The sequence below is a fragment of the Aedes albopictus genome, chromosome 1, assembly GCF_035046485.1.
Source record: "Aedes albopictus strain Foshan chromosome 1, AalbF5, whole genome shotgun sequence".
Lineage (NCBI taxonomy): Eukaryota > Metazoa > Arthropoda > Insecta > Diptera > Culicidae > Aedes > Aedes albopictus.
The window spans coordinates 238,573,430-238,600,432 of NC_085136.1; the positions used below are offsets into that span (position 1 = coordinate 238,573,430).

The 27,003-nt window shown below is 40.3% G+C and overlaps 2 protein-coding genes across 7 annotated transcripts in view; both read right to left on the reverse strand.

Moving 5' to 3' along the window:
• Positions 1-233: 233 nt before the first annotated feature.
• LOC109424774 (uncharacterized) lies at positions 234-6,873 on the reverse strand. 4 transcript variants are annotated; one of them, XM_062846485.1, is made up of 6 exons: positions 5,414-6,872; positions 5,124-5,351; positions 3,758-5,063; positions 3,402-3,672; positions 2,742-3,337; positions 234-2,150 (listed from the first exon to the last, which is right to left on the reverse strand). In XM_062846485.1, exons 3-6 carry the CDS (start codon positions 4,560-4,562, stop codon positions 1,555-1,557), a joined length of 2,268 nt encoding a protein of 755 aa, XP_062702469.1. In that variant the 5' UTR covers positions 4,563-5,063; positions 5,124-5,351; positions 5,414-6,872; the 3' UTR covers positions 234-1,554. The 4 variants fall into 4 exon arrangements, with proteins under 4 accessions (XP_062702469.1, XP_062702468.1, XP_062702470.1 ...); XM_062846484.1 differs by having other exon boundaries at positions 5,124-6,873; XM_062846486.1 differs by lacking the exon at positions 234-2,150 and having other exon boundaries at positions 2,537-3,337; positions 5,124-6,872.
• Positions 6,874-10,844: 3,971 nt separating this feature from the next.
• The window catches only part of LOC109425336 (band 4.1-like protein 4A), a 657,887-nt gene continuing 641,728 nt past the window's right edge, over positions 10,845-27,003 (reverse strand). For all 3 annotated transcript variants that reach the window (XM_062846491.1, XM_062846488.1, XM_062846489.1), the window contains exon 14: positions 10,845-11,917. In XM_062846491.1, the coding sequence (XP_062702475.1) occupies positions 11,908-11,917 (10 nt within the window). In that variant the 3' untranslated portion in view covers positions 10,845-11,907. The remainder of the gene's footprint in view (positions 11,918-27,003) is intronic.

Genomic DNA, 27,003 nt, shown 5'->3' on the forward strand with positions numbered 1-27,003 from the left:
TCTAAATTTAGGTGTTTCGTAGCAATCCATTTGTAAACAAAACATATCAGGTGTGATGAAGTTATTTTAAATTAACTCGCTGAAGTTATTTTAAACTACCTCGCTAACTACGTAAGATCCAAGGTAAATTTACACATAAAAACTGCTATGTGAATCGGTTGTTGAAGATATTGAAATTCAGTGTTGTTTTGTTCCAGGAGAGAGTAAAGAATGTGTTATTTTTCGGAGCAGCACCACCGCTGGTAGCCACGGTCATCATTCTGGCAGGAAATCGATTTCTGTTCGAGCAAACTGGAGAAGACCAAAGCATTATGCGGATGGACACTAGTCTACGATAGGTCTGCTGGTGCTGGGATTCGCATTAATGATGTTGGTGGATCGGGTAGCTCCACCGAGAGAGGATTTCCAGACGCACAATCAGAATGCCACCAACTGTCACAATCCAATCGATAGTTTCCGCCGCAGCTGACGAAGTGAGCACAACACCGGGCACGGAGACCACTGAACCGGCATACACAACATTCAAATCTCTGGAGACCGCTTCCAGCAGCAGAGTGGAAATGGGGGCCCTGCTGCCGCTGTTCCTGATCATTTGGTTACCACCAGTAGAGAACGTTCAATGAAGCGCTGACGAGGTAAACCCAAACATTACTCAGTTAACAAAGCTGGCCTAACTTTAACGAAGGGAAAGCAATCGATTTATTACCAAATGTGTGTTTCCTGAATAATGTTGGTTTAGGCCTGGTATGTTATTGAGTGGTCGAATGTCGGATATATACTCAGAAATGTATAATAGTAAAAGCTACGGATATGCTAGAGCGAACGCGCCAGTTAAGACAGATTGATGTAGTTTTGTGCAATAATAACAAAATCATGATTTGTAGCACTTTTAAATAAATTTTTGTTTTAATTATCAAATGAGTTCGTTGTTTTTTAAACCAGTTTATATGTTTGTAGGTAAGACAGTGTGTCACTTGACAAAGAAAGCTTGCTGTTCGGTGCTTTGATGTGTGTAACGTAATGGTCAATATCCGATTTTAGGTGTTTCTTATTGTTGACACTTAAGCATCCAACCGAAGACACAGTGTAGAAGTTTCCCAGAAGAAAGATTCCTCTTTTCTCTACATTCGCTGGACACTCTCTAGGTACAGTGGTAAGTGGACAAGTTTTCAATTTACCTGTGGATAAAACACATTTTTAGTTTTCATTGAATTTCAATGCACTCAATACTTTAAACCAAAATACACACCCTCATTCTGGAGCTCATTCTTGTTTACGGACGTATCCACTTTCGAACGTTTTTGGTTCGATCCAATCAGTAGGCCATTTGATTTTGCTGGCGTAAACGGGAATGCGAACGATTTACGTTCGAAAGTGGATTCGATCGAAAACAAGAATGAGGGTGACAATCACGGTAATAGAATCTTCGAACTTTTATCCATTTAATGTAAATTTTAAAACGAACTGTGCATTGAGGATCTTCGTAAGAACACAGAACGAGACAGGAATTTTGACTGCAAGGACTATCCACGTCCAAGCCAGAATGTCAGTAGTTCAATTTTCTAAAGCAGTTACAAATCTTACTTGTAGTAAATAGGGTAGTAAACTGCCCCCATTCGCACAACAGTCCCATGTGAATAGGAGACCTAGCAAACATGGGACTCTTATGCTAATAAGGGCTGTAAATGCCCTGCTTAAGATATAGCTGAAGATACTCTTTTTACCTGTTTGGTATTGGAAGTTTGTTACATGGCAAACCATGGGTCCTTGTAATGCAATCCAATCTCCGGTACTGATCTCATGTTTAATGCAGTTTTGGTTAGATGAATCTTTTGGTGCAAGCATTCTTATTTGATGGAACCGTCTCAAGCGGTCGTTGGATCTTTTAAAACGCCCCGATGAAAGCATCCATAGCATTGTCGATTTTTTAATACTTATAACTTTTCCGTTTATCCCTTTTACGTAGAAAACGTTTCGATTGTTCTCGGATGAACATTGGCGTAGAAGTAGCTCTCCACCTGCATTGGAAAAGATTTTCTCTGCATCCTCAATTATATGTTTCATTGAATTTTCATTCAACGAGGAACTTTCAACTTCCGCATCACTACTAATTCCATCTGTAATTTGATATTCATTTAGTTCGCATGCATCTGAAATAATAAAAAAATGAAATCGTTTGAATTCGATGAAGCCTTGAACTCAAGGAGACGTTTTCTTCGATTCTAAAGCCTGAAGTACACCTTAGCATTAGCATTAAGCGAGTCGCACAAATTCGTAGGTGGTACAGTCCCAGACCGCTGGTATGAGGGTTGCCTCCTTCTCGTCCGAACCAAAGCACAAAGATTTGTGATTAATCTCTGACTCTTAGACAAGACTGACGCAATCATTCAATGGTCGAGAACTGTCTTGGCCACGTCCTTGCGACTGCCGAGGGAAGGAAAGGATGGTTAGTTGGACACCTGAGAAAGATGTAGACAACTCTATAGATCTATACGAAAACATATACGATCTCTCATGCTTTAAGGCCTGAAGTACACAGAGTCGAATATTAAAAAAATCAAGAAACAACATCAGTTTGACACTCATGAAAATTTGATGGAGTCAAACAAGATGTTTGAGCATTGGTTTTTTAAGACAAATATTTGACCCTGTATACTAACAGCTCGAATATGTATAGGCTTGTTTATGAACCAAGTTCTAAAGCTAACCCGAACTTACAGTTACCCTGCTTGTCTTAGTACCTTTGCATGCTGAATCATTTGAGTTGTTGGCGACCTCGGAGCTCTCAATCGAGACAAATTCAAATTCGGATTCTGTTTTGGAATTTCTGGTCATACTCTCCCTGAAATCAATTTCAAGATTTTGAACTCCTAGACAGGTTAATAAATGTTCCGCGTTTTTCGCAGCTGTGTCGATGGCCAGACGGATTTGATCGTCGTTAGGAAGATCTTGATTTGCTGTTTTTTGGCATTTTAGCTGCTGCTTTTGCAGACAAGGAAAGTTTAGGTCTGCTTTTCTCCGATGCACTATCAGCAACTTCATTTGCACCTTCTGCATTCTTTGCTCAACTTCTTTCATTGTAAAATTGACTGCCGTATGGTTGACAGTCGTCATCGAACGAAGCTCCCGAAATGTTGTTTCACATGGTTGACTAGATAAGTGAGTAATTATGAATTGCTCCGGGCTGTCGGCTTGTCGGCACCTGACAATGAATTTTACCAAGCCATGTGCGTTTAACTCCAAACAATGATACACGTTTGATGTCGGGCAGTCCTTCAGTGTTTTTCTATTGCTTATGCAAATTTGGCGCCATGCCCTTACAAATAACAAAGCAGTCCTGAAAGGAAAAAAAAATAATTTTAATAGATTTATAACTTTGCCGACATCATTTTGACACAAACCATATCGAAGTTATTCGTTCAATAGGAGACATATGCTCATCGTTGAAAGCCAAATATGCATGACGCATTATTTGTATATAAGTAGCAGTTCCAATACTGCCAGGTACCACATCGATTAGATGGTCTATAAGATCCAAAGACATCAGTTTTAGCGATGGGTCAAATTTCATTCGGTCCGCCGCGTTCAAATCTGAAGGGTTTAATTTGTGAATCATTTTTTGACCATTTTCCATCATTTGTTTGAGAACAGCTGATGAAATTACGTAGTCTCCTAAAGTAAAGTAAAGAGTAAATAAAAAAAAATAGGTAAAGAAGTCATAAGGTGTTTTATAATAATGTAAATAGAATATCATTACCTAAGCGCATTTGCTTTTTTGGATCTAGCAAAGAATGACGAAATTTATTAACTAAGTGAATACTGTCCTGGATGGAAATAGCTTTGAAATCAAGTTTGAAATCGTTATTCATAGCAAAGTGGGGACCATATTGTGATTCCGATCCCACGTGAAGTGCATGAAGAGTTGATCTTTGTCTCATAGCCATGAGAAGCCGCGGATCACCATCGGACGCGTTAGCAATGACAGTTATTCCAGCTTTTAGTAGCTCGGATTCTATATAATTCCAACGTGAAATGACTTGGTCATGTGTGAACCTGTTATCACTGCACATATACAAAATGCAGAATGGTGATGCTCCAACGGCCATTGGTGTTGCCATTACGATGTAAAGGTATTCACCCACAGAATAGCGCTCAAGGTCATTAATCATTTTTTCAACCGTGCTGGCGTTAAATGTATTCTGTTCAGGCATACCGGAATGGTTCAACGGAGCCACCAGGCCACGAATTGAGTCATTTCTTGAATCGTATTCTGGGTTGGGCGAAAGCGTTGTTCCATCTTCGCTTAAGGAAACTACTAGAGGATAATTGTGCGCGTTCAAATACTTCAGTAGAGGTGTCACCATTAGGATTCCTTCCTGAGTCTCTGTAGTATGCTTTGCGATATGTCGCTTCAATGTTTTTGAGCTAGGCAGCTGCATATTTGCCTTTATAAATTGATAGTTGCTATTGCCACCAGCCATCAATTCGTATGCAGCTGCATCTAGCTCAGGTTCCGTGTACCGTATTCCATTTGGCTTACATAATTTTGATCTCGAATCCATCTGAACATGTAAGTCAAGAAGCGGGCTTGAACTTTTTCTTGTGACATGTCCAATGAATTGGCTTCCAGTATAATTTTCCGGGTATCCTGAAGATTATGTTAATAGATTTTTATTTAAGAATACAAACCGTACGACTCTTGTTATTAGAGACCATTCATATGCCACGTGGACAGAACAATCTTGAATTTTGACCAGCTTCTCTACTTCCCTTGGATAAGCATGGACTTCTCCAAAATCCTCTCCCTTTATAAATTATCCACGTGGTATATGGACAGCATCGGGACGGCACTGGCTTTATTTAGTTTTTTTAAATTATGTTATTACTTGTAGCGGTTGAATGACCTTCATGTTTTTGTTCCACTTGTTCTTCTACGGTTTCGTGGTCCTTTGAGCTCTCCTTAACATCTTTGCTCTCGTGTTCTTTTGCGTATCCGTGCTCCTTAGTGTTTCGATCCCAGCTATCGTTCTCGTGTGCCTCTATAGCATCACCATGGTAATCATCTGAATCGAATCGAGAAAAAGTTTACCGAAATCAACTGAGACGAAAATTTTTTTTTTTACCTTGGGAGTCATACACGGTTTCATCAAAATATTTGCCCTTGGTATCAGACACATTATACTCGTGAATTTTTTCGGCCTGTAAATCACCTGTACTTGAGCTTACGGTGTCGTCAAGGTATTCTGCAGGTCCAATTTCGGTTTCTGCTTCATCGAGGTGCAGCGGATCTATTTCCGTACCAGCTGTATCCAGATGAGGTGGATCCATGCTAGACGTCGTAAGTTCAAAGTCTGAAACATTCAATTGGTTTAGAAGTTTGTGTGCACCACTTCATTTAAACGCTTTAATATACCACATGCAGTTCCGATACCAGTGGATTCCAGGGAAGGTCGTTTTATTGGACAATCGTTCTCGTTAGCATCGTCAGTAGCAACTGGTGTGACACTACGGCGTTTCTGTTTAGATGAGTGCGGTGTCTGGATGTGAAATGTTTTACAGTGCCGTTTGAAAGCAAAAATATGCCAACTGCCTGTTGTGTCCATGTTGAGGGAAATTTTAGACTGCTTACTGTCGTCACAAATGGGACAGGTCACGTGAGCGTGGATTTTGCCGCTTGTAGTGTATGCTTCTACTCGAAGATCTTGCATTTTTTCTCGAAAGCTATCAAAAGCACCGTCCTGACAGCTTCTACAAAAAGAAACAGATAGGCGAAATGATTTCAAAAATGAATAAGTACACATTATTTCATCATAACAATTAAAAAGTCAGCTTTTAACAAAAACAAAGTTTTTTTTTATTTAATTTACAATACTTATTATGCATTAGAATAAAATAAAGTTGAAACATTAATATTTTCGAGCAAAATTCTAATGGTATTTTATGAATATATTATTATAGCTATATGTAATTTTTTTCAATAATGTATAATCTAAACCAATATTTATATGTATCTAGTGATTTTGCTTCACTCTTTAAGGTCACAGCTGCTCACGATAGAAATGTAAGAAGAATGAAGCATATTCAAATTAATATGGACTGGAATTTTGCGTCAAATGAAAATCAAGGAAGTTAGGAACAAATAATTCACGACCATGCTTAAAATATGAGTTCCATTTCTGGTCAGTGTGGGAACTTCTCGTAATGAAAATTTTCTCGACTTTATATAGCGTTCGTATAGCGTAAGAAAATCACTAAAATTTGTTACAAAGTGACTTTCAGTACACTTGCATAAATGTGCATCGTTTCTTAAATCGGCCAGTTCTTATTGAGATCTACCTAAGGATCTACTTCAGAGTCTGTATAGCAAGGGTAGTTTGAAAGTAGGTTTGAAATTGTTGGATAAGCATAATTGTGGTAAATATGAGAAATATGTATAGCATGACATCTTTACTGCCGTTCTATGCATAACTGTCCCATGCTTTATGGGACTCCCATATAACATGGGACAATTGGGCGTAGAACGGCAGTGCAGGTCTTTGGTTACACTCACAGGGACGAAAAGTAATCCCAAATTTTGGTTTGCAGTTTTTGGACATGATTCTCCAATTCCACGTCCTTGCGTCGTTCGTCATTAGGAATTATCTGTGGTTTCTGTGCATTTTTACGCTTGATTTTCTTCAAAAATTTGCTGATCCCGCAGCGGTTGATGATGCTTGCTAAATCAAGGAGGCATAAGGTTTCCCCTTCAGTAAACCGGAAGTTCTCGGGCTGCAATGCGTAATTCCTGCCGTAAATCTCTCTCAATGGAATTCCTCCTGCTAAAGCTTCTTCTTTTAAGCTCTCCACCATCCCATGCATATCCTCCTCAATGAGTTTGATAGTTTCTCGCGTAAGTCTCGCCAGAGATTGGCTGCATAGGTTGTTTATGTTGAGGATATTTTTAAGATGCAGGTTTATTGCGCCATATTCTTCCTCAAGTTTCGTCCAGAAAAAATCCTAAAATAAATTAAAGTGATTCATAATGTATCAATCCTTTCCGATCTCTACAGCATGTAAAATGTTCTAGGACTGGCAAAGGCCTTGTTATCATATCACCAGTAAATAAGATCGATGATTTTTTTTGCGCAATTTGATGCATCAATAACAAGTCAATTTGGCCATGTTGGATCGCAAAAATCACGTACATACTTACCATGTCTATTACGGAGTGGTCCATTTTTAAATTGAAGCAGGTTCCTTTAATTGTAGTCCTTAAATAATAATATTTCAAGAGCCGAAGTCTTGGCCGAACTAATTTCTTGAATTTGCCCAACGATCTGTTTACTTTTAAGTCTAGCTGCAACAGTCGCAGTGACAGAAAGCGACAGTGCTCCCATTTAATTTAATCAATGCACTGCTATTTATAATTATGTGTTAGAGCGTGCTGAAATGTGCCGGCAAGTGTGCCGAAGTGTGCCGGCCAGTGTGCCGATGTGTGCCGAAGTGTGCCCGGGCACAATGTGCCGAGTGACCGACCCCTTGTAGAGGACACGAATGTCGCCGGTGTTTGCGGCTTTCTCGCCTTCGTCGGATAGTGAGTCCACTTACGGCCTTTTGTCCCGTCTACATGAGCGTTCCACCTCCTTTTCAAGAGCCGAATAGCGCTGACGGGCTACGGCTTTGGCTTTCGCTCGCTCTATCGTGGCTTTGGCGTTCCTTCGCTCCTTTATCTTCCTCCAGGTATCATCTGTGATCCACTGCTTTCTCCGGGTGCGTAGCTCACCAAAATTATTCTCACCGGTGGCGATGAAGGCGTTCTTGACTTGAAGTGACGAACGTTGCAGTTTTTGTGGAGTAAATATATATATGAAGTAAATCAACTGATTGACAAACAATGCGATTATAGAAGAAAAATAAGGAACAAGCTCACCGAAAATCATTCATTTACTCGAGCCCACTTGATTCATCGCGAGCGAAAAATGATACGATCGCGCGACACTATTTTCCGACACTCGCAGACACAGCAAGAAACAACGCAAAACAACTACTAAACACTGACGCATCTATTGTTTTAGTTTTCGCGCGAGACAATAGCGAACGCGATCGATTATACTGCAATACTCACCCCATACGGGAGCAATGCATGCACAGCAAGGATCAACAAAAGACTATACACTAATACACCCGTGTAAAGAAACAACTGGGCATTCAAGCCATGGTGAGTTCCGTATCACCCGTACCTGTCGCTGCAAATGACATGAGTTTGACGTAGCCCGATACAAACAACTGAAGAGGATGAAGATTGACTTTGAGGGACGCAGGCGGGGCCAATAAATGAATTGTAATGGTGTTCGCTAAAAGGCATGAACAAAAATTGCAAAGAGTTATCCTCAAATTGTGAGCAGTTTTGAGCTATTTAGCATTTATTCGGTCAGCAGTTTCTGTGAGTTATTGATTGAATATATAACGAAGCCACACCTCAAATTTTCAAGAGCACAAATCTGAAAAACCAAAAGACGGATTTCGCTGAAAAGTTGATCGATTGGTGACCTGCTGGTGGTGACCAATCGATCAACTTTTCAGCGTAAACCAACCCTCGGTTCTACATATTTGTGCTTTTGAAAATTCGAAGTGTGGCTTCGTTATACATTCACCTGTTAGCTAATTGAAACTCGTTTTAGATACCAGATGAAAATCATACAAAGTTGAGGAAGTGAATTGAGTTGTTCGCAGAATAAAACCTAGTTGTGAGTAAAATTGATTATACTGCGATGCTCACCCCTTACAGGAGCGAAGTATGGTCAGCAAGGAACAACACAAAGAATATTAGTCTCCCATTTCACAATGTGTTTGGATGGTATGTGCGATACGCTTTGACAGCTATTTCTGTGAATTTAAAATGAAATACTAGAATACAGTTCCAATTAAATATACATTTTCTCCTGACAGGAGTGGTAAGTGGCGCTTCTACAGGGATACAGGGATATTTATCGATAAGTTTGTTCCACATTATAAAAATTATTTGATATGTTTTTCTTGTATTTACTCAACAAATATTGAAAGGTTCGTTTCGTCAAGTGTCGGCACAAGCATTGACAACATAATTTGAATGGTTTATCATTTTCGGTGTCGACATGTGTAATATTTTAGTTAAAATGAAAATAAGCTTTTGATGAACCTGGGCTTGTTAGTGGAATATCTGTAAGTAAAAAGAAAATCGGGTCAAGTACTGTTCCTTTCAATTCCACTAACAATTTGCATCCTTTGACAGATACGTATTTCGACCTAAACTGTAAGGTCGACAGTGTCTTGTCTTGCATTGCCGGAAAATGTCTTCGAATTAAAAGGAACAGTACTTAACCAGATTTTCTTTTTACTTGAAAATTAGTGTTTTGATCGAAATAAAGGTTGCACGAATCACATTAATGTGTACTTACTTATCAAAGTGAATCCAGATCATGTGACTTTTCCTCCTCCCTACGAACAAACACTTCTTACCGTGCTAACAGTCGTAGAAAAGATCAGGTGATCTCGGTCTCTAGTAGAAATGCACGTCTCATTAATATTCATTTGCTTTCTCGATGACCGTAAAGACGTTGCCGGCGCCGTTATTAATTTGGAATTCTCGATAGTGCACATTGAGAACGGTAAGGTACACCCAAGCACCGTTTGTTGGTTCCTTGAGCAATTTCGATTGTTCTGGTCAATCACGGTGTAGGTAGCAGCTACGAACTGTACGGTCATCTATGCTCATGCTCAAAATATGTTTTTACAATATATAGACAAATATTTTTTACGAAGTTTTGTATTAAAATAGAGAAATTCACGTATTTTCTTTCAACAGTTTGAGAGCCTCAGCAAAAAATTCTACAGGCCACATTTATAAGCTGCGTGGGCCGTAGCTTGAGCTCCACTGAGTGAGTAAGGGATACTCAGTATTAGTCTATTTGATTTTTTTTTTAGTTTTTGAATGCGTTAGGAATAAAATAGCTTCATTGGAGCTAAAGTGTTGAGAAGCGAGTTGAGTTTTGGAGATTGTAATTGTTTTTGAAAATTTCAATTGTGCTTGTTGTTTACTTACCTCTAGCTCATAATTTGAACTTAAAACAATAGTTAGTTAATAAAAGAAAATCGTATTCCAAAGGACAGTGAATAGAGGTTTGGAATACGATTTCAGGTCGAAAGTTGCTGAACATGTCTTTGAGGAGGGCCACCCTGTAACTACAGAGGATATTCAAATTTTGCGAAATGTAACTTCACCTTGGAAATTGGACGTTGCTGAGAGTCTAGAGATATACAAACAGGTACCTAACACGCTGTTGAATAAGGATCAAGGCAATGGAAGTTCGTGGCTTTTCAAATTATTACCCCCTAAGCACTCTCGTATGGCGTGCGTCTCATAATGTACCTGTGATACATGAACTTTGTTTACCTATCCTGTGCTGGAAGGAAATGTACCTATTCGGTGGTGGAGGGAAATTTTACCTATTCTATGGTGGAGGTTAATATAGATATAAGTTTTTGCATGCTCGGGAGAAAAAAAAAATTACCTAGATTAAGCTACCTATTATTTTTACCTATGATGTATGAGACGTGTAGAATGCGATGGATCTCTTCAGTCGAGTCAAGTACAAGACACTGAAGACGACCTTACAGTTGAGGTCGAAATACGTATCTGTCAAAGGATGCAAATTCTTAGTGGAATTCAAAGGAACCGTACTTAACCCGATTTTCTTTTATTTGCAGATATTCCCCTAACAAGCCCAGGTTAATCATCATCAATAGTTAGTTTATAGTAAGTTTTTTTCTTCTGCTGCTTCAGAAGCGATTGCATTGCAGTTCGGATATCAAATTAGATCGCGATGTTTTTTGTTTCGTAAATAAACGTTATGTTTTATTTTCGTAAATTTTCACTCGGTTCCTTCAGTTCATCAGAGGTTGGAAGTAGAATTTGACTTCGTGTGGCCATTTTTGTTTCAGTGATTCGACAACGCTTTTTTCCTTCTTTTAATTCACCAACCAGCTTAATGTATAGTTTAAGATTTTTGTTTTCAGAAAAATATCATTGTTTTGTTTTAACCTTTGGAACAGTAGATCGCGAATAGAGATGCTTTTAATTTTTTTCCGACTATTTCAACACCGAAAAGTTGCTGCTTGGACACCTGTGTGAGGTGTTGAGAGATTCCGGATCCACTTAAAAACATGTCTCAGAACGGAGAGGAGGTGCATATATGCAGTCATTTCGATACACTTTACAGGCAGTAACGCTGACGATTAATACATATGTGTGTATGCTAGCTTATCCCATATTATATAAAAAATGTTGTAATTTTTGCTAAAACTTTACTTTTTGGTACGCAATTGCAGTGTTGTATGAACGATTAAATTATACCAAGTGAGGGGGTAGGGAGGAGTATAGACATGTGCTGCGGAAAAGAGGTCCATCCGATTGGAAATACACATTTAAAATTCTCTTAAAAGTATACATTTCTAAAAACACACCTAAAGAAGCATTTCATCGAGAAACGTTCAACATCAAACATCTACTAAATGGTTTCTGTTACTTTGATTTTTTTCTTCTTCTTCGGTTGATAACCCTAGCAAATATACACGTCGGTTTTGGCTATCTGTTCGAACGACTTAAAAGTAAAACACAACACTTTGAATCTGTATCGCTCTACGACGACGACGACAGATATTCTAACGCTTTGTAAAGATATCATGAAAGTAAACTAGGTATGTGACACGTGTGCGTGTTAAGTATAAAAAACTGCTTCGTTGTTTACTGACTGTCATTTGTGGGGGGCGCCATGGATTGCATCTCCTTTCGACAACGAGCTGAGGACGCTACGACGGCAACACTATACTGGAGCCACGCTGTCTGTCGAATTGGCGCGCTCTACAGCTCGGTGCTCATTTCGCCAACAATTACTGTGCCCTGTAATTACGTGAATCAATAGCGGGGAGAAAAAAGAGAAGGAGAAAAAATACTGGAATTAAAAACTGGTTAACTGGCCACTTGGTGACATTTTTTCCTCCTCCCGTTTTCGGTGTAGTCGCTTGAGCTATTATTGTTCGTTGATGGACGTGGGAGGAATTTTGGGATTTTGGGAGGGGTGAAGAGCACCGTTTTTAATTAAAATTTGCTTTTTGTGTGCAATTTTAATGAAGCTGTGGCGAGACATGATGCTAGGGGATGAGCGGTGGGTATAATAAATATAATATACGAATTTATGTACAAAGTAAGATACTAAAACAACAAGGAACAGATGAGCTTTACAGTACGAACTGATTCTATGCCAAATTTTGGTTTCAACTCATTACACCCGAACTATGACACAATCAAAATACATTTTCTAGAAAGTCTCAAACCAACAAAAAACTTATTGCAGTAATTCTAACGGTGATTTCGTTTTAATACCCAGTGGTTCGGAGACGAATGAGTTAAATTAAATAAATTAGTCAGCACCCTTTATTGTTTCGATTGTACTATTGAAAGTACTATACCAATAATCATCAAACTTTGCAGGCATGATAAACACATAATCAGCTACCTTCTTTGAAAATTTCATGAAAATTGGCAGAGAAATTGAAAAGTTATGCATAGGCAAACATTGCACATGAAAAACACGAAAAATTTTCACTAACAGTCACCCCTATCAACACAAGTAGTTTTCAAACCAATTGATCAAAGTTGATGAAATTTTTCAAGGTAGTGTCTCTATAAGTATCGTAGCTGCTAACGAAATTTCAAAATTGTCATCACAGAACTTTGAACTGTAGCGAGAAAGAACAAATGCGAACGTGTGCAGAAAAATTGGTCATGATTGTACAAAATGCAAACCACGTCTGTTTGTTTTTCATCCACAGTTAAAAGTAATGCATCGATTTTTATGAAATATTGCACAAATAATAAACATACACCAAAGACTTCTTAGTCAATTATTTGACCAATTTTACCGATTCATTATAGAGCTACAGCCGTACATGTGTCCCGATTATTGCGGATACAGGCTTTATAACAAGTGATAACTTTGATAGATGATAATTTGCTTGTTGATTTTCTTGTAACTTACACAACAGTTCTGATTTATGCCTCACTCAAAGTGCAAATTTTCGGTAATACCAATCCGTGTGGTCAATTATGAATTTCAAATAACTCAACGTACATGTGTACAGATGGGTAAATTATTGGTTAAATTGGGATAAAATCCACAGCTCAGGTGAGATTTGAACTCACGACCCTTATTCGCTGGACAAGTGCTTTACCAACTAAGCTACCGAGCCAATTAATGACCCGGCAACTTAGTTGTCATAAGGTTCAATTCTAATCTCATCGATCTATATCATCTTCCCCTAAACCGCAAATATAACCATCTCTGAAACTTCCATGGGCTCTCCTGGTACCCTGAGTCATCTTCGAAACGCCTCTGAGATCTCCCAAGCGCCACCTAGAAGAACCGGATACTGATGCACAATATGGTAAAGAAAAGAGTAAATATTTCCTGTTTTTTTTATGCAAAGTATACATTTATCCTTGGTGTCTGTGAACCGATTTAGCTGTGAATTGAACACAGAACTAAAATTATTTGTACCGTAATCCGGGGTATCATTGATCAGCGGGGTAACATTGATCGGCTTGACCCACCTCATGAAATGTTCAAACAAGCATTTTACATTGAAACAGTTTCTGCTATGGAATGGTATATCGTAATCTGATATCATTTAGCTGTTAAATGACATGCAATTTATGAAAATTGAATTTCATAAACATTGAATTAAACCGATTTTTCCATAACTGTGTTTCGTAGCACAATGAGATACATTGTCAAACATTCATGCTTGGCGTGAATACTAGATACAATATGAGGTTCGAAATCACTGTATTACTTCAATATGATATCCTAGAGTTGGATTGAATAAACGAAACTTTTATGAAAATGCTATTTTTCAGTAAAATATACGATTTATTAAAAATCGGCTATCAATTCCTTAAGCCATTGCCTACCTTTAGGCGTTATTCGTGGTTTAGAGGATTTCAATCCTAAAATAACTTAAAAAGGACATAATTTGTCAGAATTTGGACAACATATTCGAAATCAGCGACCCCGAATTTAGTAAGTAAGTGTATTTTCAACACAAATGAACATTGATCACTGACATGATCAATGTTACCCCAAATCAACAGAATAAAAAATAAGATTAAAAAACTTATTTAAACATGTTTAAAAGTTTTACAATACTTTTTCGAGTAGCTTAACACATATTCAGAGGGCCAGTACTTGTTTTAAAAATATAAAACATGTAACGTTTCCTTTAACAAGAGAATTATTCAAGAAAGATAGAAAATTCTGATCAATGTTACCCCGGATTACGGTATTTTTAATTTTAATTTGATTAATATGAATTCATGTAGAACTTCTGTTTCATTTTGGAAATGAAAAGTAAACATTTTATTTCCATTTTTTTTATGCACTTTGAATTTAGGTACCTGTTTGTACCCTGCATAAAAAAGAGAGAGTAACTCAGAACTAGTATTTTGCATAAGAAAATGTTACAATGACGGTACCTATGGCAACGACGGCCAGAGGGCGTTTATACAAAAAAAGCAAAAGGAGGTTGCAGGAACATTTCAGAGGTCCCAATGGGTTTCAGTGGGGTAAAAAGAGATCCCAGAACCATTTCAAGAGGGTTTAGAGGGTCATATTAAAGAGCTGCCGGGAGTCTCAGTAGCAATTCAGGGGGTTTTAGGAGTGGTGATTGCGTTAGATTGTGGGGATATTGATTTAGGAGTACATTTCAGGGGCCTGGTAGGTGGTCTGGAAGGGTTTTCGAAGGCATTGCAGAGAATTTCAGAGGATTTTCGACGGATTTAGGAGGCGTTAAAAGGAGAACGAACTGTTCTCGCGAAATGTTTCATCATCCGGGGTAGGAATCAAACCCTCACCCCATAGCATGGCTCCAAGATCCGCACGGCTACGAGGCTCCAGGGGGATCTTGGAAACATTTCAGGTGGTTTCAGAAGTTTTCAGCGGATTTCAGAGGCGTTTCGAAGGCGTTCCATAAACGTTTTCTGGGGTTTCGGAGGGTCTCAGATGCATTACAAGGCGTTGGAAATGACTTTAGGAAAATTTTTGTAGCATTTCAGAATGTTTTGGAGGATTATTAGAGACATCTTCATTAAAACCCTTGAAACCCATTGAAACGTCCCAGGAGTGCCTTGAAACACCTCTGGAACATCCATAACGCCATTGAAATACCTTTGAAATCCTCCGGGCGTTTCAACCCCTAAAACCCCTTTGATTTAAAGGTGTTCCTGAATCCCCGCATGATACTAACCTGAAAAAACATCGAAACGCCCCTAAAGCCTCCGTAATCCCATTAAAACGCCATTGAAATCTTGTTAATTTATAATGCACCTCAAACCCCTTGGATCGTCTATGAAAAGCTCCGAAAACCTTCTTGAACCCAGCCCCAAAACCCTTTGAAATGCCTCTACAACGCTTCTGAAATGACCTGAAAACCCTTGTAACACTTATTATAGGCTCCTGATACTTAAAGTCTATTGCAACGTCCCTAGAAACATTAATGCTATGTATTGAAACGCCACTGAAATTCCTGTAATCCCATTCAAACGCCAAACCTGACAAAACGCCCTTTATCCTAGTAGGATATTGTGGTCAATATGACCCAGACAGGCACACTGAACGTGCATTACGCTAGCGTGGTGCGACAATGCTAACATCTTAGCAGGGTTGAGAAGTTCAAGAAATCTCCGAAACAACCCCCTGAACTGCCCCCTGAAGCCTCTTGACACCCCTGAAACTCATCTCAACTTTCTGAGCTTCCTCGCTGTTGAGACTCCTGAAACGTCCCTTAGACCTCCAGAAGCCCCCTGAGATCTCTTCGAAACACCCGTGGGACCGCCTGGACAGGGATGCCAGATGATTTTTTGAAAAATCTGTATCACTTTTTTCAAAAATCTGTATCCCATACAAAATTTGGGAGCAAAATCTGTATCCCATATAAAAATAAAATGACCTCTCAAGCTCAAAAAACTATATTTCATATAAAACGAAATCTGTACGGGTGCTCAAAAATCTGTATAATACAGATAAATCTGTATATATGGCATCCCTGCGCCTGGAAGCCCATTAAACGCCTTTAGGAAAACGACTCAGAAACGCACCAGAGATTCCTTGGAATGCCCGTAAGGCCCCTGAAACCACCTGAGGCCCCCTGATATGCCTCTGAGACTCCTTGGAACCTCCTGAAAACCAATGAGCTTTGCAGCACAAATACATTGTATACACTTTAGATTGTTGAGAAATTTGCATAGCACGGGACCATAGATTGGAAGCCTCTAATTGTACAGTACATCTTTATTGAAGATATTGCTCTTTAAGATGATCAGTTCGGCCCGAGATGAACTAGCCTAGGGCTAAATATCTTGTTAGTAGAGATAAAAAAAAGATCAGTTCGAAAAACACTTATACTTCTTCCCAGAACATTCAGTTCCTGCAAAATTCTTGTGGCTTGTGATTCCAGATTGAGAACCACTAATCTTCTTTGCAAACAATAATAAGTAATTCGTGAGGTGCAGAATCCGAAAAATATGTTTACTTTATCTTTATATTTTCGGTCTTGAGCAATTCTCTTGGCCGTTGGCTCTTGGAAGCCTTCCAGTACTCTGGAAGGAAACCTTACAGTGTTCTGAAAGGAAACCTTCCAGTGCTCTGGACAGAAACCGTCCAGTGCTCTGGACAGAAACCTTCCAGTGCTCTGGACGGAAACCTTCCAGTGCTCTGGAAGGAAACCTTCCAGTGCTCTGGAAGGAAACCTTCCAGTGCTCTGGAAGGAAACCTTCCAGTGCTCTGGAAGGAAACCTTCCAGTGCTCTGGAAGAAAACCTTCCAGTGCTCTGGAAGGAAACCTTCCAGTGCTCTGGAAGGAAACCTTCCAGTGCTCTGGAAGGAAACCTTCCAGTGCTCTGGAAGGAAACCTTCCAGTGCTCTGGAAGGAAACCTTCCAGTGCTCTGGAAGGAAACCTTGCAGTGCTCTGGAAGGAAACCTTCCAGTGCTCTGGAAGGAAACCTTCCAGTGCTCTGGAAGGAAACCTTCCAGTGCTCTGGAAGGAAACCTTCCAGTACTCGGGAAGGAAGCCTTCCAGTACTCGGGAAGGAAACCTTCCAGTAATCTTTAAGGAAACCTTCACGTACTCTGGAAGGAAACCTTCCAGTACTCTGGAAGGAAACCTTCCAGTACTCTGGAAGGAAACCTTCCAGTACTCTGGAAGGAAACCTTCCAGTACTCTGGAAGGAAACCTTCCAGTACTCTGGAAGGAAACCTTCCAGTACTCTGGAAGGAAACCTTCCAGTACTCTGGAAGGAAACCTTCCAGTACTCTGGAAGGAAACCTTCCAGTACTCTGGAAGGAAACCTTCCAGTACTCTGGAAGGAAGCCTTCCAGTACTCTGGAAGGAAGCCTTCCAGTACTCTGGAAGGAAGCCTTCCAGTACTCTGGAAGGAAGCCTTCCAGTACTCTGGAAGGAAGCCTTCCAGTACTCTGGAAGGAAGCCTTCCAGTACTCTGGAAGGAAGCCTTCCAGTGCTCTGGAAGGAATCCTTCCAGTGCTCTGGAAGGAATCCTCTGGAAGGAAGCCTTCCAGTACTCTGGAAGGAAGCCTTCCAGTACTCTGGAAGGAAGCCTTCCAGTACTCTGGAAGGAAGCCTTCCAGTACTCTGGAAGGAAGCCTTCCAGTACTCTGGAAGGAAGCCTTCCAGTACTCTGGAAGGAAGCCTTCCAGTACTCTGGAAGGAAGCCTTCCAGTACTCTGGAAGGAAGCCTTCCAGTACTCTGGAAGGAAGCCTTCCAGTACTCTGGAAGGAAGCCTTCCAGTACTCTGGAAGGAAGCCTTCCAGTACTCTGGAAGGAAGCCTTCCAGTACTCTGGAAGGAAACCTTCCAGTACTCTGGAAGGAAACCTTCCAGTACTCTGGAAGGAAACCTTCCAGTACTCTGGAAGGAAACCTTCCAGTACTCTGGAAGGAAACCTTCCAGTACTCTGGAAGGAAACCTTCCAGTACTCTGGAAGGAAACCTTCCAGTACTCTGGAAGGAAACCTTCCAGTACTCTGGAAGGAAACCTTCCAGTACTCTGGAAGGAAACCTTCCAGTACTCTGGAAGGAAACCTTCCAGTACTCTGGAAGGAAACCTTCCAGTACTCTGGAAGGAAACCTTCCAGTACTCTGGAAGGAAACCTTCCAGTACTCTGGAAGGAAACCTTCCAGTACTCTGGAAGGAAAGCTTCCAGTACTCTGGAAGGAAACCTTCAAGTACTCTGGAAGGAAACCTTCCAGTACTCTGGAAGGAAACCTTCCAGTACTCTGGAAGGAAACCTTCCAGAACTCTGGAAGGCAACCTTCCAGTGCTCTGGAAGGAAACCTTCCAGTACTCTGGAAGGACGCCTTTGAGTATGTACTAGAAGCACGCCTTCCAATACTTTAGAAGGAAGCCATCCAGTACTCTGGAAGGAAGCCTTCCAGTATTCTGGAAGGAAGCCTCCCAGTACTCTGGAAGAAAATATTAAGTTTCCAGAAAGACATTTTCAAGTTCTGGAAAGATGTTCTCCAATTTCTTGAAGGAAGCCTTCCAGAGCTCCGTAGGCATGAAATGGACCATTACAATGCACAACAAACCTCAGGTCAGCGATTTTTCATCACCGACCTAATTAACCGTAACTGGCCAACCGGCAAACTGCCCATCATTGTCTCCAATTTCAAACATCAAGCTCGTGTGTCACAAATTGACATGTGCGATGACAGCCGTTCGAGCTCAAACATATTTACCCGCCAGAAAATTTCCAACATCATCCTAAATACACAATCTGAAACCAAACCTTCCCCCCGCTTTCCCCGATCGGCTTAATACCCTCGGGAGCCCAATCCAATCGGAGAACACAACACAATAATCAACGAACGCAGCACCATCACTACGCAACAACATCGTTGTCCGTCCCCTGGGTGGGGTTGAACCCGAACCGAGTTAATAGATACTATTGCTGATGACAACATAACGAGGACCACCCTCTGTTGGTACTGCTGCTGATGATGGAGTACTGTATCTCGGTTGAATAATTAATTACAGTTTTTAAGCAAATACTAAACCATGCACTGGACGCACAGTGGTTCAGGAGCTGTTTGAATTTGAGCAATATTTAATATGATGAGAGGTAATTTTCTAAAGCCTTTTGAGCTAAATTATAGCTTCTTAACGGGAACAAAAATTTGAGGTTTTCGTAAACATGTTGAAATTACTAATCACAAATCAGCTAAAAAGTCGCTTCTCAGTATTGTATTTATCTAGATCGCATGCATTGGCCATTGTTTGTCAAGTTTTGCATGCATCATCCTCCTGTGCCATCACAGGAAGAAGCCGGTGGTCAACAAAATGAAAAATTGAAACTTGTTCATACATTGAACAGTTTGTTGCTCAGTGTGCCAATCTGCATGCGTTAAAAATTCATACCCCTTCCAGTTGGCACCAGGCAAACAATCCATTTCCGTAATGTGCACTAATTTAGTCAAACACAGTCACACTCACACACTATGCATTCAAAGTTGTCTATTTTCACACAAAACTTTCTGCCCCTCAGGGGTCGTGCAACCCACAATTCATTTAGTTTAGACAGTGGCATAGAAACAGTTTCTAAACAATATCCACCACACAATAGTTACCCTTCCTCCCCGTTTTCCCCCATCACGACTGGGGCCAATATTGACAGCAATTTCCTTTCATTTGGCGCCCCAAAATCAATCAGCGCGAGCGTCAATGATTTGATGCGAGAAAAAAAAACGTCCACAATCGACACCCGATCAATTATTGAAATTAATCATAATTAAACGTCAATCGCAGACGCGTCACAATGAAGGGTGAACTGTTGACTCTCGGTCGCCGCCAGTGCAGTGCCAGAACCCGAGGGCTGACCCCGTGGGCTCGAGAATTTTAAATTACCGACAGCCAGTTGATGGAGCTTAATCGAAATTGAAAACTATTTCACTTGCGCCATTGATGAGAGGACTAGTTTGACGATTTTAGGTCTTTAAATAGATTTTTTACCGATAAAGGGGTATTTCAAGTGGAAGACAGACTTCCAGTGGAAGACAGACTTCCAGTGGAAGACAGACTTCCAGTGGAAGACAGACTTCCAGTGGAAGACAGACTTCCAGTGGAAGACAGACTTCCAGTGGAAGACAGACTTCCAGTGGAAGACAGACTTCCAGTGGAAGACAGACTTCCAGTGGAAGACAGACTTCCAGTGGAAGACAGACTTCCAGTGGAAGACAGACTTCCAGTGGAAGACAGACTTCCAGTGGAAGACAGACTTCCAGTGGAAGACAGACTTCCAGTGGAAGACAGACTTCTAGTGAAAGACAGACTTCCAGTGGAAGACAGACTTCCAGTGGAAGACAGACTTCCAGTGGAAGACAGACTTCCAGTGGAAGACAGACTTCCAGTGGAAGACAGACTTCCAGTGGAAGACAGACTTCCAGTGGAAGACAGACTTCCAGTGGAAGACAGACTTCCAGTGGAAGACAGACTTCCAGTGGAAGACAGACTTCCAGTGCACAATGGGGAAAAACCCATGAAAACCAGGAAAAAAATCAATAACTTTTGTCGCAGTGGAACGAAAATTACAAACAAAATCATTTCCGGTTGGAAAATGTCTGATAAATCGAATGGAACTAGTGTCGATCACCGCACGAAACTGTATGTCGACCTACGGAGTCGATTTATCATCGGATTCTTGATTTTTCATACTAAAAGATGCGTTTTAACAGTATATCTCATAAAATATATTGAAATTATGAGTTTACTCTGGCATACAAATGCTTTAGAATGTATAGAAGTAGTATTCGACATAAATATTTTTTTATGTCGACTCAAGTTGGTTATTTTGGCGAAATTGATCGATTTTCATACAAAAATTCATAATTCTGTCGTAGTTTACTAGGAAAACTAAATTATTTCCGCAAAGGAAATGTCTGGTAAATCGACTGAAACTAGTGTCGTTTACCGGATGAAACTGTATGTCGACCTACAGAGACGATTTATGACCGGATTCTTGATTTTTTGTACTAAAAGATGCGTTTTGTCAGTATTGCTCATACTATTTATGAATAAACTCTGGCATACAAATCCTTTAGAATGTACACAAGTAGTATTCGATATAAATATTGCTTTATGTCGACTCAAGTATTATTTCAACGAAAATGATCGATTTTCATACAAAATCTCATAATTCTGTCGTTGTTAACTAGGATATATTGAATTTACTCTGACATACAATTCCTTTAGAATGTACACAGGTAGTATTCGATATAAATATTTTTTATGTCGACTCAAATTGATTATTTTGGCGAAAATGATCGGTTTTCATATAAAAATACATAATTCTGTCATTGAACACTAAATCGTTTCCGCTAAGAAAACGGCTGGTAAACAGACTGGAACTAGTGTCGTTCACCGGACGAAACTGTATGTCGACCAACAGAGTCGCTTTATCATCAGATTCTTGATTTTTCGTACTAAAAGATGCGTTTTGTATTAAAGTTATGAATTTATTTTGACATACAAATACTTTTGAATGTACACAAGTAGTATTCGGTACAATTTTTTTATGTCGACTCAAGTAGGTTGTTTTGGTGAAAATGATTAATTTTCTTACAAATGATTAATTTTCATACAAATTAATACTTGTAATAGTTAACAAAGAAGTAAATATTTGAAAACATTTGAATGTTGAACATATGTACACTGTAATTACTTCTGTACTCCAAATTTCTCTCTCTCACTATCTTCTTGGCATAACGTCCTCACTGGGACGAAGCCTGCTTCTCAGCTTAGTGTAATATGAGCATTTCCACAGTTATTAACTGAGAGCTTCCTCTGCCAATGACCTTTTTGCATGTGTATATCGTGTGGCAGGCACGAAGATACTCTATGCCCAAGGAAGTCAAGGACATTTCCTGTACGGAAAGTTCCTGGAGCAATCTGGAAACGAACACGTCCCACCACCCGCCCCCCACCCCTCAGCATGGTCATGCTGGATAACCATGTATTTACAGCTGTGGCTATATGAGCCTAAATACTGTATTCCAAATTTATTTTTATATCGTAAACAGCTATTTTATAACTCGAGTCGATTAAATCGGCTCGCCTGCTATCACTGTAGAGTCAAGCAGAAAAGCTAGTACAGAAATCGACTAGCTCGATAGCCGACCGACAAAGAGTGATCGATTCGTGATTTTGATAGTTTATTGACAGAAATTCCTCAAGGATTTCCTCCAAAAATTCCTCCAAGAATTCCTCCGCAAATTCCTCCAGGAATTCCTCCGGAAATTCCTCATGGACTCCCTCCGGAAATTCCTCAAGGATTTTCTCCGCAAATTCCTCAAAGATTTCCTTCGGAAAATCCTCAAGGATTTTCTCCCGAAATTCCTTAAGTATTTTCTCCGGAAATTCCCCCAGGAGATCTTTCGAAAATACCTCCAGGAATACTTCCGGGAATACCTCAAAGATTTCCTCCAGAAATTCCCCAAAAATTTCCTCCGGAAATTCCTCAACAATTTTCTACGGAAATTAATCAAGGATTCCGGAAATTCCTCCAAGAATTCCTTTGGAAATTCCTCCAGGGTTTCCTTCGGAGATTCCTCCAGGATTTCCTTCGGAAATTCCTCCAGGATTTTCTCAGGAAATTTCTCCAGGATTTCCTCAGGAAATTCCTCCAGGATTTCCTCTAGGATTTCCTCAGGAAATTTCTCCAGGATTTCCTCAGAAAATTCTTCCAGGATTTCCTCAGAAAATTCTTCCAGGATTTCCTCAGGAAATTCCTCCAGGATTTCCTCCGGAAATTCCTCCAAGATTTCCTTCGGAGATTCCTTCAGGATTTCCTCCGGAAATTCCTACAGGATTTCTTTTGGAAATTCCTACAGGATTTCTTTTGGAAATTCCTCCAGGACTTTCTTCGGAAATTCCTCAAGGTTTTCTTCCGGAAATTCCTTAAGGATTTCATCTGGAAATTCCTCAAGGATTTCCTCCGCAAATTTCTCAAAAGATTCCTCCAGGAATTCCTCCGGAAATTCTTCCGGAAATTTCTTGAAATTTCCAAAGGAATTCTTGGAGGAATTTCCGGAATCCTTGATTAATTTCCGTAGAAAATTGTTGAGGAATTTCCGGAGGAAATTTTTGGGGAATTTCTGGAGGAAATCTTTGAGGTATTCCCGGAAGTATTCCTGGAGGTATTTTCGAAAGATCTCCTGGGGGAATTTCCGGAGAAAATACTTAAGGAATTTCGGGAGAAAATCCTTGAGGATTTTCCGAAGGAAATCTTTGAGGAATTTGCGGAGAAAATCCTTGAGGAATTTCCGGAGGGAGTCCATGAGGAATTTGCGGATGAATTCTTGGAGGTATTTTTGGAGGAAATCCTTGAGGAATTTCTGTCACTAAGCTGTCAAAATCACGAATCGGCCACTCTTCGTCGGTCGGCTATAGAGCTAGTCGATTTCTGTACTAGCTTTTCTGCTTGACTCTACAGTGATAGCAGGCGAGCCGATTTAATCAACTCGAGTTATAAAATAGCTGTTTACGATATAAAACTAAATTTGGAATGCCCATGTTGGGGGGGGGCGGGTATCGTTTCCAGATTGCTCCAGGAACTTTCCGTAAAGGAAATGTCCTTGACTTCCTTGGGCATAGAGTATCTTCTTGCCTGCCACACGATATACACATGCAAAAAGGTCATTGGCAGAGGAAGCTCTCAGTTAATAACTGTGGAAATGCTCATATTACACTAAGCTGAGAAGCAGGCTTCGTCCCAGTGAGGACGTTATGCCAAGAAGATAGTGAGAGAGAGAAATTTGGAGTACAGAAGTAATTACAGTGTACATATGTTCAACATTCAAATGTTTTCAAATATTTACTTCTTTGTTAACTATTACAAGTATTAATTTGTATGAAAATTCATCATTTGTAAGAAAATTATTTAATCATTTTCACCAAAACAACCTACTTGAGTCGACATAAAAAAATTGTACCGAATACTACTTGTGTACATTCAAAAGTATTTGTATGTCAAAATAAATTCATAATTTTAATACAAAACGCATCTTTTAGAACGAAAAATCAAAAATCTGATGATAAATCGACTCTGTTGGTCGACATACAGTTTCGGCCGGTGAACGACACTAGTTCCAGTCTGTTTACCAGCCGTTTTCTTAGCGGAAACGATTTAGTGTTCAAAGACAGAATTATGTATTTTTATATGAAAACCGATCATTTTCGCCAAAATAATCAATTTGAGTCGACATAAAAAAAATTTATATCGAATACTACCTGTGTACATTCTAAAGGAATTGTATGTCAGAGTAAATACAAAATATCCTAGTTAACAACGACAGAATTATGAGATTTTGTATGAAAATCGATAATTTTCGTTAAAATAATACTTGAGTCGACATAAAGCAATATTTATATCGAATACTACTTGTGTACATTCTAAAGGATTTGTATTCCACAGTTTATTCATAAATAGTATGAGAAATACTGACAAAACGCATCTTTTAGTACAAAAAATCAAGAATTTGGTCATAAATCGTCTCTGTAGGTCGACATACAGTTTCATCCGGTAAACGACAGAAGTTTCAGTCGATTTACCAGACATTTTCTTTGCGGAAATAATTTAGTTTTCCTAGTAAACTACGACAGAATTATGAATTTTTGTATGAAAATCGATCAATTTCGCCAAAATAATCAACTTGAGTCGACATAAAAAAAATATTTATGTCAAATACTACTTGTGCACATTCTAAAGCATTTGTATGCCAGAGTAAACTCATAATTTCTATATATTGTATGAGATATACTGTTAAAACGCATCTTTTAGTATGAAAAATCAAGAATCCGATGATAAATCGACTCTGTAGGTCGACATACAGTTTCGTGCGGTGATCGACACTAGTTCCATTCGATTTATCAGACATTTTCCAAGCGGAAATGATTTTGTTTGCAATTTTCACTCCACTGCGACAAAAGTTATTGATTTTTTTCCCGGTTTTCATGGGTTTTTCCCCATTGTGCAGTGGAAGATAGACTTCCAATGGAAGACAGACTTCCAGTGGAAGATAGACTTCCAATGGAAGACAGACTTCCAGTGGAAGACAGACTTCCAGTGGAAGACAGACTTCCAGTGGAAGACAGACTTCCAGTGGAAGACAGACTTCCAGTGGAAGACAGACTTCCAGTGGAAGACAGACTTCCAGTGGAAGACAGACTTCCAGTGGAAGACAGACTTCCAGTGGAAGACAGACTTCCAGTGGAAGACAGACTTCCAGTGGAAGACAGACTTCCAGTGGAAGACAGACTTCCAGTGGAAGACAGACTTCCAGTGGAAGACAGACTTCCAGTGGAAGACAGACTTCCAGTGGAAGACAGACTTCCAGTGGAAGACAGACTTCCAGTGGAAGACAGACTTCCAGTGGAAGACAGACTTCCAGTGGAAGACAGACTTCCAGTGGAAGACAGACTTCCAGTGGAAGACAGACTTCCAGTGGAAGACAGACTTCCAGTGGAAGACAGACTTCCAGTGGAAGACAGACTTCCAGTGGAAGACAGACTTCCAGTGGAAGACAGACTTCCAGTGGAAGACAGACTTCCAGTGGAAGACAGACTTCCAGTGGAAGACAGACTTCCAGTGGAAGACAGACTTCCAGTGGAAGACAGACTTCCAGTGGAAGACAGACTTCCAGTGGAAGACAGACTTCCAGTGGAAGACAGACTTCCAGTGGAAGACAGACTTCCAGTGGAAGACAGACTTCCAGTGGAAGACAGACTTCCAGTGGAAGACAGACTTCCAGTGGAAGACAGACTTCCAGTGGAAGACAGACTTCCAGTGGAAGACAGACTTCCAGTGGAAGACAGACTTCCAGTGGAAGACAGACTTCCAGTGGAAGACAGACTTCCAGTGGAAGACAGACTTCCAGTGGAAGACAGACTTCCAGTGGAAGACAGACTTCCAGTGGAAGACAGACTTCCAGTGGAAGACAGACTTCCAGTGGAAGACAGACTTCCAGTGGAAGACAGACTTCCAGTGGAAGACAGACTTCCAGTGGAAGACAGACTTCCAGTGGAAGACAGACTTCCAGTGGAAGACAGACTTCCAGTGGAAGACAGACTTCCAGTGGAAGACAGACTTCCAGTGGAAGACAGACTTCCAGTGGAAGACAGACTTCCAGTGGAAGACAGACTTCCAGTGGAAGACAGACTTCCAGTGGAAGACAGACTTCCAGTGGAAGACAGACTTCCAGTGGAAGACAGACTTCCAGTGGAAGACAGACTTCCAGTGGAAGACAGACTTCCAGTGGAAGACAGACTTCCAGTGGAAGACAGACTTCCAGTGGAAGACAGACTTCCAGTGGAAGACAGACTTCCAGTGGAAGACAGACTTCCAGTGGAAGACAGACTTCCAGTGGAAGACAGACTTCCAGTGGAAGACAGACTTCCAGTGGAAGACAGACTTCCAGTGGAAGACAGACTTCCAGTGGAAGACAGACTTCCAGTGGAAGACAGACTTCCAGTGGAAGACAGACTTCCAGTGGAAGACAGACTTCCAGTGGAAGACAGACTTCCAGTGGAAGACAGACTTCCAGTGGAAGACAGACTTCCAGTGGAAGACAGACTTCCAGTGGAAGACAGACTTCCAGTGGAAGACAGACTTCCAGTGGAAGACAGACTTCCAGTGGAAGACAGACTTCCAGTGGAAGACAGACTTCCAGTGGAAGACAGACTTCCAGTGGAAGACAGACTTCCAGTGGAAGACAGACTTCCAGTGGAAGACAGACTTCCAGTGGAAGACAGACTTCCAGTGGAAGACAGACTTCCAGTGGAAGACAGACTTCCAGTGGAAGACAGACTTCCAGTGGAAGACAGACTTCCAGTGGAAGACAGACTTCCAGTGGAAGACAGACTTCC

Excerpts from the sequence above, each read along its gene's own strand:
- LOC109424774 (XM_062846484.1), bottom strand. The coding sequence starts at position 4,562 with ATGGATTCGAGATCAAAATTATGTAAGCCAAATGGAATACGGTACACG. Across the intron at positions 3,673-3,757 it reads AAAAAAGCAAATGCGCTTAG|GAGACTACGTAATTTCATCA; the intron begins GTAATGATATTC and ends ACTTTACTTTAG. Across the intron at positions 3,338-3,401 it reads GAACGAATAACTTCGATATG|GACTGCTTTGTTATTTGTAA; the intron begins GTTTGTGTCAAA and ends TTTTCCTTTCAG.